The sequence below is a fragment of the Orcinus orca genome, chromosome 9 (genome assembly GCF_937001465.1).
Source record: "Orcinus orca chromosome 9, mOrcOrc1.1, whole genome shotgun sequence".
Classification (NCBI taxonomy): Eukaryota; Metazoa; Chordata; class Mammalia; order Artiodactyla; family Delphinidae; genus Orcinus; species Orcinus orca.
In genome coordinates, this window is record NC_064567.1 from 1,621,458 (window position 1) to 1,634,033 (window position 12,576).

The 12,576-nt window shown below is 41.5% G+C and overlaps 1 protein-coding gene across 19 annotated transcripts in view; it reads left to right on the forward strand.

Moving 5' to 3' along the window:
• LMBR1 (limb development membrane protein 1) overlaps positions 1 to 12,576 on the forward strand; it is a 155,504-nt gene that overhangs the window by 81,182 nt on the left and 61,746 nt on the right. For all 19 annotated transcript variants that reach the window (XM_004281232.3, XM_033408269.2, XM_049715052.1 and 16 more), the window contains 2 exons: positions 316 to 380; positions 3,384 to 3,456. In XM_004281232.3, coding sequence (XP_004281280.1) covers positions 316 to 380; positions 3,384 to 3,456 — 138 coding nt within the window. The remainder of the gene's footprint in view (positions 1 to 315; positions 381 to 3,383; positions 3,457 to 12,576) is intronic.

Below are 12,576 nucleotides of genomic sequence, written 5' to 3' on the forward strand. Positions count from 1 at the left end.
CTTGAAATTTAGTCTGTTCTCTGGTTGGTTTTCTTTTAAGTGAAAATACTTATTATTATTCAGCTGCTAGAAACTGGCATATTCTACCCCTCCTTCAGTCTCCATGAATCTTTCCTTAAATATAGGAATGCCCGTCGTCTGTGCACGAACCCCTAGAGCTTCTCTAACGGTGATATTGAGGAGCCCTGTGACAAAACACTGCGAGAACCTAGATTGGAAACAAGCGTTTTCTTACAACAGCAGTCTTTGAGTTTGCTGTATTTTGGGCTAGCAGTTTCTCTCCTAACTCTGAAGTGAGCTCTCTCTGTTCTGCAGTGTGCACTCCAGTTGGCCTCTCCCGCATGTTCACAGTCATGGGGCAGCTGTTGGTGAAGCCAACAGTGAGTATGATGTTGTAAACCATTTTGTTTGTTAAATAGACATTTTTATATTTGAACATCTTTTAGGTTCTAAACTAGCATTCAGAAACAGAAGAATATTTTTATGTGTTTATAACCCAAATTGTCATTGTTTTTATTTTAATCTTTTTCATCTTTGGAAACCAAATTTGCTTTTGCTCTTAAAATACTAACCATAGGCACTCAGCTAGAAATTCTTCTAGCAAATTTGAAGACAAAATGTATAGATATTTACAGGTATTTTAGGAGCCCGTTATCTTATATCAAATGGTAACTCTTTTGTGTTTCAAAGTTTATATATTCTTTGACTTACAAAGCAGTTATTTTCTGAAAGTTTGTCTGCATATTATATCTTGATTAATTGAATTATACCTTTCCCTTTAATCTCAGAAATGCTGTATATTCATTTAAAAATAATTTTCAGTTGGTAGTAGTTTTGATGATTTGTCCCTAAGTTACTTGGGCCTCTAGCTATTTTGTCAAATATTTAATAAAATGACCATAATTCTTACCTGTAGCTAGGGAATTGTCACATTATTTTCATGGATCCTCATTGCCTACAAGCTCAAGTCTAAACTATTCACATGATACAAGGCCTTTCACAACTGTCCCCCGCTGAATTTGCCTGTAGCTGCCCCTGCCCCCATTGCTTCCCTGGTGACTGATTCTAGCCAGTCTCACAGCTGACTTGCTGTGCCCAGAGCAGCCTGGATTCTTCCACTTCCCAGGCATGTCGAGGGTCTTTCTCTCGCTTCTGCCTCTTACCTGCTTCAGCCACCTGACAGTCTCCTGAAGTCCTGGCTCTGAGACCAGCTGCGTATACTACCTGTCTTTGACCCTTGCCTCACGTCTTCTTTAAGCTAAAATAATCAAGCTCCTTCTTCTGCATTTCTCATATTCCCCTTTATATTTCACTAGTAGTATTTATGAAATTATTATGGTTATATGTTTTTCTTCCCTATCAGTGTAATTCATCAAGGGAAAAAACTGAGAGAATATCATGGTAGACATTCTTTTAGTAAATGCTTAATTTTGAAAGTTTTTTAATAAATAATCTTTGTATTTTCAAAAAATAAAAATGGATTTTTTAACCTGCTACATAAATGTACACACACTCAAATACAATACATGTCCTATCAAATCTTGAAATTTACTTCCCTCTTAAAGACGTTTTGTGACATCGCATTCATTTAGTTTCTTCCTAATTCTCTGGATTTTTTTGTTGTTGTTGTTGTTTTGGTCTCTCCATTTCTACTTTCTTCCCCCTAAAATAGGCAAATGTTTAAAGTTCTGTCCTTGGTCTAAAGGTGCTCTGCTCTGTTTTCCTGAGCACCTCTGCCACTTCCACATCACTTCCTAGTGAGAAAAAGAGAGTGAATACAAACTACAGTATATTTTAAGTGCTATAATTGAAGGCCCCGTGGAGCTGAAAACTCAACAGATACAAAATCAAACTACTTATCTCCCCTCCCCAAGCTTATTTTCTCCCAGACTTGTCAATTATTAGTAACATGTTCAAACTTTTTAATGTTTGCCTCTTTTCTTGTTCCTAACATCCAATAATAATGGGTATTTATTCAGTAATTAAGTATATGCTATATGCTTGCACTAAGTACTTTATTTACATGCATAATTTCATTTAATCCTGATGACAAACCCATAAGTTAGGTGATGGTGTTCTTATTTTATGGTTGAATTATCTGCGGTTCAGGGAGATCAGGTAGCTTATACAAGATCACAGATCTGAGAGGATGAGGCAGGATTTGAACGCAGAGGCTCTTTTCAGCGCCTGGGCTCTGGACCACTCCTTGTTCTGCCATAAGCTCCAGAGTCATCGAGCAGCTTTACTGCTAAGTGTACTTTGTACCTCTCCACCTGTATGTTTTGCTTGTCACTTCCTCTGAGCAAAATGCCTTTCCTCCTTTTGGCAAATGAAGCTATTGGGTAAGATGCTACTACCATCAAAACCATTTGCCGAGACTTTTTTCTTCCCAAATAGAAGCTGGGAATCTTTCTTCTTCTCAACTTTTGTTAACATTTTATTTTAGCTTCAGTTATGACATTACTTTCAATTCTATAATTTTTTTTCTTTTTGATTTTTCGTTTCTCTCCTGGACACTAGAATATAAGCTGTTTGAGGTCAAGGACTAAGTCCGATCCATATTTAGGTCCCCATCAGCCCAGACTGGCTAAGAGCACAGGCTTTGAAGACAGATAACTTTTCTTTGCCAAACCTTTGTTTCTTGGCATATTACAAGATGCAGCGAGAGCGGTCTGTTTTTCATAGGGTTGCTGTAGAATCAAGGGGATGAAGCACACCAGCCCTTACACAGTGCAGATAATATCCCATATAATTGGTGACTGGTTAGTGGGGTTTTTTGGTGGTTGTTTTTACTAGTGTTGTATACTGTGGTAGTGAGTGGTGTGTATGTTAGCACACTATTTTTCTAGGGTTCTGTCTATAGGATGGTTTTCATAATACCAGTGTTTAATATTTGTGGACATTTTTTAGTATATAATGATGATGTAAATGGAAAGTATTGATGGTAGTGATTTAGTTTATGGATTTTTTGTTTTACACATTATGCAGGTTAATGTAGATGAGAAACCAGTGCTGGACTGGGTGATCTATTCCTCTGGCTCTAAAATATTGGCTTGGGCGTAGAGATGTTATTGCATTTAGCTTTTTGGATGTTTAGAATTCATACATTTGTGTGCCATTGAGAGAGTTGCAGAGTTCTTTAATTCTTTAAACTGAAAAAAATCAATTTAAATGTATGTAGATTTTGTGATAATCAGCTTTTGATGTGCTTAGTTATATACTAAGAATTTCTACTTAATTTGCAAGTAGAATAGTTTGAGCATTTTTAATTTAGATTCCTAGTAATTTGAATGGTTATCTAAATTATAGGCCAAATAGCCTAAATATTCTCGTAAGCACTACTTACGTAATGTATTATTCAATAGTTTGATGTTTAAATTTAGATTCTTGAAGACCTGGATGAACAAATTTATATTATTACCCTAGAGGAAGAAGCAATTCAGCGACGACTAAATGGTATGTATTTATTACATATTTAGACCAGAATAAAAAATTATTTAATTCAAAAAAGACAGATAATTGAGGGAAAAAATACAAGCCTCTCAGTACTTTGTGCTGTTGCCTGAGGCCAAGATGTCAGAGAAACACGTGAACTTCCCAGGTGAGGAGAGGGTTACTGAGGAGTAGCGGCACTTTGGTCAGGGTCCCATCTCTCTCTAACTGATAGTAGCTGTAACCAGCAGGGTCAGTTCAGTGCTGGGACACTGGCCACTAAGGTATATCCCTCTTCTACCAGATCCTAATGTATTGGAAGCATTATGACTTGTAGTTGCTTAGGTTCTGCAGATTTGCATGTTGTCTTAGTGACTGTAGTATCCCTACCTCATGTCTCTCCTGTTGAAATCTCTAATGCATGGTAAAAAGCAGGGTTTCTCTGACACTAAGGGACCAAATTAGACTCTGTTGTACTTAGGAACTCTGTTGTCATTTGGGGATGCTGTTCATTGTTAGCTGGTAACCATGTAAGCATGTCAAAGATTTTAAAATTTAATTTTTCATTACTGATCATTTGTGGCTTCAAATGATGAACCAATGAAGAAAAGAGTAATGACAGTTTAACAGAGAAATGACATAATAAAATTTTCTTTATTTTACTCAAATGAATTTCACCCTGCACTCTTTTCTCCTACAAAGTTTTTTTTTAAATGTTGAAAACCTAACCACCAAGATCAGATTATTAATAGCTAACCATAATTCAAGAGTTGGTATAAAATGGAAGGTTACTTTAACTGTGAAATACTGAGAAATGGGAAGGAAAATACCTGTTTTCTTCAGTTACAGATAGTGAATTTAAATCATCAACCCAAAAGTGTTGATAACATTTAGAGCTTTATTCTTAGATCAAAGAATTTCAGATTGTATCTATTCTAGAGAATTCTTGTCAGTAATAATTATATGCTTTGATACTGATAACTTTTAGACTGGAACTACAGGTATCTTTTATTCTTCTAACTCTATTAAAGCTACTTTAACATATAAGCCTATTTAATTTAAGAATTATAACTTTAATCAATACTGTCAGCTTTATCATATTTCATTAAAGTAGTTAATATTATAATGAATTTGTCTTAGTTAGGTAATCATGCCGCTGTGTAATAAAACATGCCTGAATCGTAAAGAATACATGTCTAGCTGCCTCCTGCAGTACGTGGGGCTTCTGTGTCAGCCTAGATGTATACTGGTTCTGCCTTACAGCTCAGGAGGCTAAGAGCTAGGGAGGGTAAAACACACTGCTCTGTGAATTAAAGAATTTGAATTAAGTCTAATCAAAACAAACTTCCACATACAGGCTTTTCTCACTTTGTCCTTCAGCAATGGGGAAAAAAAGTCCCTCCAGAATCTTTCTAGATCCTTGGCTCCTCACATCAAAAGCGGTTCGTTATATCTAAAGAAATTGAAAAGGAGGACTTTCCTGCTGGCACAGTGGCTAAGAATCCGCCTGCCAGTGCAGGGGACACGGGTTCAAGCCCTGGTCCGGGAAGATCCCACATGCCGCGGAGCAACTAAGCCCGTGGGCCACAACTACTGAGCCTGTGCTCTAGAGCCAGCGAGCCACAACTACTGAGCCCGTTCGCCTAGAGCCTGTGCTCCGCAACAAGAGAAGCCACTGCAATGAGACGCCTGAGCACCGCAAAGAGGAGTAGCCCCTGCTCGCTGCAACTAGAGAAAGCCTGCGCACAGCAACGAAGACCCAACACAGCCATAGATAATAAATAAATAAATAAATAAATAAATTTATTTAAAAAAAGAAAAGAAATTGGAAAGGAAATACTTGCCAGAAGTTTAAGGTATTATATAATGAGGCAAAGCCAAAATAAACAAAACTCTCCAGCTAGCACAGTAATGTTATAGTTTGTAGAGGATTAAGGATGGTATGATAGCTAATGCTAAGTGTAATTTTATTTTCTGCCGTTTTGGGAAGCCATGCACTACTTCTGACTGCTCTGTTGGTAGGTTGTCATTAAAATCTTTCCAGTGAGACTCTTTGTTGGCATAAATGCTATAGTTTTGCTGTTTGCTGTTGGTTAGCACTATGGACTGTTTCAGGTAGAAAATAATAGGCTTGTAACATAAAGCGTTCTATGGCAAAATGGACATTTTGACTAACATAGACTAAGAATTGTGAGCTTCAGTAAAGTATATTTATCAGTATGTGCAGAGGAAAAAACCAAGATGGAACAAAACTGTATTTTATGATTTGCTATTTTTTAAGAAAATATAGATCATGGGAGGTTAGTAATGGAAATCATCCCATGGATTTTATTTTATTTTAATTTATTTATTTTTGGCCACATTAGGTCTTTGTTGCTGCGCACAGGCTTTCTCTATTTGCAGTGAGTGGGGGCTACTCTTCCTTGCAGTGCGTGCGCTTTGTTGCGGTGGCTTCTCTTGTTGCAGAGCACGGGCTTCAGTAGTTGCAGCACACGGGCTTCAGTAGTTGTGGCATGTGGGCTCTAGAGCACAGGCTCGGTAGTTGTGGCGCACGGGCTTAGTTGCTCCGCGGCATGTGGGATCTTCCCGGACCAGGGCTCGAACCCGTGTCCCCTGCACTGGCAGGCGGATTCTTAACCACTGTGCCACCAGGGAAGCCCCACAAGGATTTTATTTAGTACTGTGTCAAGTGTATTTTGTTGTAACAGTTATTTTATATTTTAAATTATTTTTAAAAAGTGAAGTTTTAACTTTTTTACTCTGGGCTATTAAAAAGAATTGCAGAATAGAGTAAAAGATTTTTAAAAATACAGATTACAGCAGTGATTCACCCCAGAATTTGTGATGGTGTTTGCTAAGGGCACATTGAGTGTGCTTTCTTGGTTTGCGTGGGCTGTGACGCGCATCGCATGAATCTTGAATCTTGGGAACATCTGCATGGTTTGCTCTGATCCCAGCTTTACAGTTATCTGGAAAAAACATGATACTTAATATCAAGAGGTGCTTTACTGGGGGACTAACACCATTTTTTCTGGACGATAAGATGACTTGTTGTGGTTGTTATTATATCCCTGGAGTTGGGTTTTCATGCCTGGTGTTTAAGTTATCAGGGTAGCTTTAGGATGGGCTGCCTGCCTGTGACTTCTCCGTTGCTTCTCGTTGACCCTTGATGGTGCTAGAGGTTTTGTTCTTGTTAATATTATTGTTATTTCATAAAATACAGTAATAAAATAAAGCTAACGGGTATACTGTTATAAAGAAGCCATCCTGTTACCAGTCTGCTCCACTCTTTCTCCTCCCTTTTCTGTTTACTGCACATCTTCTTCTAAGCACCAGACATTGTGCAGGTGAATTTAGAAGCTGAGTCTCAAGATCATGGACTAGTTAACTGAAGAACAGGAAAAGAAATGGTGAGACTCTGTGAAGGTTGTGTCCAGCGCTGAAAGACTTGGAAAGAAATAGAGGGGAGCTGTATGGGATCCTGGAGCGGGAGGGAGCCCGAGCACCACGCCATCTGGCCAAGCCCCCTTCCCTCACGTCCACCTACCCTGGCAAGAGTAAAGTGACGTCCCCAGAGCTCGTGCGGCTCTGGCAAGACTCCTGTGCCTTCCCACTCTCGGCACTTGGAACCCGCAGGGATAATGGGTGCGTTTTGCTCTTTGCCCCTTTCTGCCAGCTGGCATGAGGAGCCTGGGGTATGCAGTTCTTTGCATCTCAGACTCTGTGTTCCCCATGTCTCTCTTTGTCCCTTTTCTGCCCCAATTTCCCACTGTCCCCTAGCTCGTGAACCTTCTGCTTTAGCACTTGGAGCTGAGCGCTCACTCGGCAGCAGAAGCCTGGATGCTCAGCCTTCGCCCTCTTGCGTGAAGAACCGTGCTTCCTCGGGAGCTCCCTCGGTGGGACTCTGTTTCCCCACAGCCTTGGCTGGCCTCCTCTTGCTCTCTTTCAGGCACTTGGAATCTCGCGTCTTTGGACCTTGACCTGATTGACGCCTTCTCCCCTTTTCAGGTACCCCTCCCACCCCAGGCTGTTCCTGCGCCCTCCTGGAGGCTGTTGTTTTATCTCCTCATTCATGATCATTCTCTCTACAACACCTATCATAATTCTTGGTGGTTTCAGTGTCCCAGTACTCTGGGAGCTCCTTGACCTCTCTCTTCCAACGATCTCCCTCAGCTGCTTATTGCCTGGGATTGTAACGCAGGCCTTGTCATGAGCGGGAGCTCAAGTTCTTGCATAATCTCAGAATCAGTCGTCCTCCTCTCCAGCTCTGATTTTTCCAGCTCACTTCCCACAGTTCTTCAGTATTGAGACTTAACGTGTCATTTATTTATCCTAATAACTTTTCATTACCAGCCCCACCCTTTTCCATCATACCCTTGCTTTGTCACAGTTTAAATTCCTGGGCCGTCGTTATAACCGGTCCCTCACGTGCACCCTCAGTCCCCTTTCCCTCTCACTCTGTTGTACTCATGCCTGGCGAGACTGCAGCCTTGCTTCCAGCCAGCTCTGGATGTCCTCTGCACTCACGTCTGTTCACCTCTGACCATGACTGCCTGGCCTTTCTTTATGTGCATGACCATAGGTTCTCCTTGATGACTATTTATATCTTCTCTTTTCTCAGACCGTCTTCACTGTCACTCTCAGGTGATAACTTTGCTTCCTATTTTCTTGAGAAAATAGAAGCAATTATGACACAACTTGCACGAGCGTTTCCCTTTGTGTGGATCCACCTACCTGCAGCTGCCCCTGCTTGTGCTGCCTTTTCTCCTTACACTGTGGCTGCATTGTCCCTGCTTCTGGCTACGGTTGGCCCTCCCCTGTTGCACTGGATTCTGTCCCTTCTCACTGATTCTAGGACAGAACTCTAGCCGTTCTACATTTCTCTTACAGAATCAGTTTTTCACCAAGTGGATCATTTCCATCAGCATAGAGAATTACTGTGATTTTTCTCAACAGAATGAAAGACCAAGTGAAAGAGAGGAAGGAAAGGAAGGAAGTGTCGATGAAAAACTAATCAGTTGATCTAAGAAAGAAATGGAAAATTTTATTCAAACCAAATTGAGAATTATAACTTGGGAACAGTCTCTCAGAAAACTCCAAGAACCGGTCCTCCTCTTAGAGGTGAAAGCACAGTTGTGTGAGTTTTTGAGACAGAGGGCTGTGCATTAAGTGACGTATTATCAACAGTTTATACAATCCAGACCTACACATACAAAGTGAGTAGTGGGTAGTGGGTCATCGCGGTCCTTTACAGGGTTAAGAAGGAAGGTTATCTCCTAAGGAGTCGTCTTGTTGGTGCCAGGAGAACGTTGCTCTTTATGGTTGAGCAGGTTTTCTGCAGATGGGGCCGTGTGGTCAATGCATAGTGCAGATACATGGTGCACAGTGTGGTGAGAGAGGCGGCCAAAGGGCAGAGAAAACTTCTTGTGTTAAAATTTTCCTTGACTTGCCTTAGAATACAAATTTTTCTTTCCTCAGAAGGAAGGAAAGCAAATCAATCTGTCTTGACCTCCTACCTGCTCCAGCTCACCACCTCATTGCTTTCCCACTTTTAGAGCGGAACTCCCAAGGGTTGTATTCTTGTTGGCTTCATTTCTGTGCTTTGAACGTTTGGCTTTGAACTCACTTCTGCCTCCACGACTCTACCGAAGTGCTGGTGCCAGGTTGGCCCCAAGTTCAGAGTCCTCGTCTTACACTCCCCTCTCCTTGAAATTGTTTTATTCCACTTGGTTTTCAGTTTGCTACACTTTCCTTGTCCTTGCATTTAATGGGCTGCTGCTTCTCAGTCTGCTTTGCTGGGTTTTCTCTGTGTCCATTCCTTCTTCACACGGGACAGCCTCCTGCCTCGGTCCTTAAACTTCTCTTTTCTGTTTGCCTGCCCTCCTCTGGTTGTGTCCTTTGGCTGCATGGCTTTATACCACCTGTGTGCTGCTGACCTCCAACTGTGTAGATCCAGCTGCCTAGTAGACACTCCACTGGGCTAATTGGCATCTTGAACATATCTAGTCCAGGATCAGCTAATTCCGCCTCTATTAGAGTGGACCCATCCCTGTAGGTGGCAAATCCATTCGTCCGGGTGCTCAGGCTAATATCTCGGCGTCTCTTTCTCTTAATTCCCACGTGGGTTCCTTCTCAAAGCTGTCAGCTCTCGCTTCAAACCTCTCCAGCATCTGACCGCGCCTCACCCCTTGTACTGTCACTGCTCTGGTTTGAGTGGCCAGTCACCTCTTGGTTAGATTCTGTAGTTTCCTGGTGGGCTCCCTGCATCTTTGGCCTTGTGAGTCAAGGAGAGCGCTTGAAAATGTGAGTCAGATCTCACTTGCTGGCTCCGGTCTGTAGCTTCTGCATCCTCTGGCTTCCTCTCCTGCAGTCTCCTTGCTGTTCTTTTCTCATGCGGCCTGCCCCGCCTCTGCCTTTCAGGTCTTTACCTAATGGTCCCCTTCTCCGTGGGCTTTCCCACGCTGTGAGCGTGAGGCTGTGATTTCGTAGTGCCAGGCCCCTCCACCCTGGCACTTCTTTCCCCCTTCCTGCTTTATCGTTTCTATGGCACTTCCCAGTCGCTGACATACTGCTCACTTTTCATATATTGCCCATCTCTCCACCTGGAACAGGAACGCCACAGGGCAGGGATTTTTGCTTGTTTTCTTCCTGATCCTCTGATACTGCCAGACATGTGGTGGGTTGGTAGTAAATCCTTGTTGCATACGTAAATGGATAGATGAAAAACACACATGGTGGATGGTTGTCATTTTACCATAGATGTGAAGAAGGAAGAAGTAAAATTTGGTGACAGCATAAAAGACAATCACATGGAAGAGTATTTAGGAAAGCCCATAGTAGAGACCTCTGGAGACAAACCAAGATTGAGGGGCTGGAGGACCGTGTGTGCTGGGTGTTAGTGAAGAAGCAGAAGTAAGGTGATTTTCCCCTATTGTTAACCCAGGAAATGGGAGCAGTCACAATCCATTTCTACTCCAGGACCCCTGAAGAGTAGCCCAGCAGAAAGTCTCATTACATTAATCGTGGTAGAAAATCTTTTGTAATTCCTTCCCAGGATAAAGTTATATATTTATCATTAGCCTGTTTAAGTGTTTAAGTTATGCAACGGCATTAATTGAAATAATTAGCTTTTGTGTGTATAGCCTATGGGTGTACTGGGTACCTTTAGAAGCACCATAATGAATAGGAATTATTTTTTGTTGTTTAAGTTCACACCCTTCACAGTTCTTTTAATGTAATTTATTTAAAAATATTATAGCCTTTGAACTTAGTGATTCAATTCGGTTTTGCTAGGTACTGTTTTCATCTTCACGATAAAGAGTTAGTATATCACTTTCGGTGGCGGTCACTTTCCTGCTTCGTTTTGATCTTTTTTTAAAGCTTTTTCTATTGAAGTTGATATTGATTCTTTATTTTTAAGAGCACAGAAGATGTACTTGTTTCATTTTTGCTGAGTGTCATGTTGCAGTACCTTTGTATTCTGAAAGGTAAAGGATTGAAAAAAACGACATATCTGAATTTTTTGTGGAACTAAGTGACCTGTCAGAAGCATTTTGTCACCATCAGCCCTTGAATCTTGCTGTTCATAACAAAGCTGAGTTTGCCAGGCAGCCTATGGTTGCTTTAGAGTGCTAGCATCCTGTCGGAAGCTTTCCCATTGTCATTGGCAAGACAGTCAGCTATATGATGTCTTTCACAATAGCACCTTTAATGGTATAAGGAGGCTTTTGTTGGGTTTTATCTCATGTCCGCTACGTTACTTTCATCTTGACTTTCCTTAGGCATTCTTCTGTAGGCCAGCAATGGTTATTCTGTTGGTTATACCACTGAAGTGAGACTGTCTCAGATTTAGCAGACTCTGGCCCACTTCGAGAACTGTTTGGGCTTAGACGGCTGAAGGTGATCAGGTATCAGCTTTCATCAAGAACATACATAGCAAAGATTGTGGACACTGAATGGCCCTCTTTTGGGCAATACTGTGATAGAAGAAAATATTTAGTAATATCTTGACTTCATGAACTAACAGAAAAGAGTATTAATTCTACTGGTAATACTAATTAAACAGTTTCTAATAAGATATCAAAATTTGGGTCCAAGGGTCTGAAACTGTGAGAGACACCTTGTTACAATTTGTTCAGTTTCTTGGGCCATATAATCACTTTTCATGACAATAAAATATGACCCAGATAATGAGATGATGAAGGGATGAAATGAATTGGCTGAAGGTACAGTATTAGTAGATGAGGAATACTTTGTAATAACAAACTATAGAATAATTTAAGAGTTAAGTAGCATATATTCTCTGAAATTTAGAGAAAGAGATACTCTGTATAGATGATCCAGATTTGTTAGCAGAAGATGAATTAATGCATATGAGCTGCTTGTTCAACCACACTTATGTGGAGGATAGTGTTCCCGAGAGTAGCACATATAAAATAATCTTAACATCTTATCTAGCTTAAGATCTACCAATAACTTATAGCTAAATTAGAAAAAGCCAAACCATTACTTTAAAATCTTTTTTTTTTTTTTTTTTTAGATGTTGGGGGTAGGAGTTTATTAATTAATTAATTTATTTTTGCTGTGTTGGGTCTTCGTTTCTATGCGAGGGCTTTCTCTAGTTGTGGCAAGCGGGGGCCACTCTTCATCACGGTGCGCGGACCTCTCACTATCGCGGCCTCTCTTGTTGCGGAGCACAAGCTCCAGACGCGCAGGCTCAGTAGTTGTGGCTCACGGGCCTAGTCGCTCCGCGGCATGTGGGATCCTCCCAGACCAGGGCTCGAACCCGTGTCCTCTGCATTAGCAGGCAGATTCTCAACCACTGCGCCACCAGGGAAGCCCCCAAACCATTACTTTAATTGTACATAGCTTCATATAATGTTCCTAAAGCTGATTGTTTAATACTCTCCATCTTGCTTGTGGTCTTTTATAATCAAAGTATTTTGCGGGCTTCCCTGGTGGCGCAGTGGTTGAGAGTCCGCCTGCCGATGCAGGGGATGCGGGTTCGTACCCCGGTCCGGGAAGATCCCACATGCCGTGGAGCGGCTGGGCCCGTGAGCCATGGCCGCTGAGCCTGCACATCCGGAGCCTGTGCTGCGCAACGGGAGAGGCCACAGCAGTGAGAGGCCCGCGTACTGCAAAAAA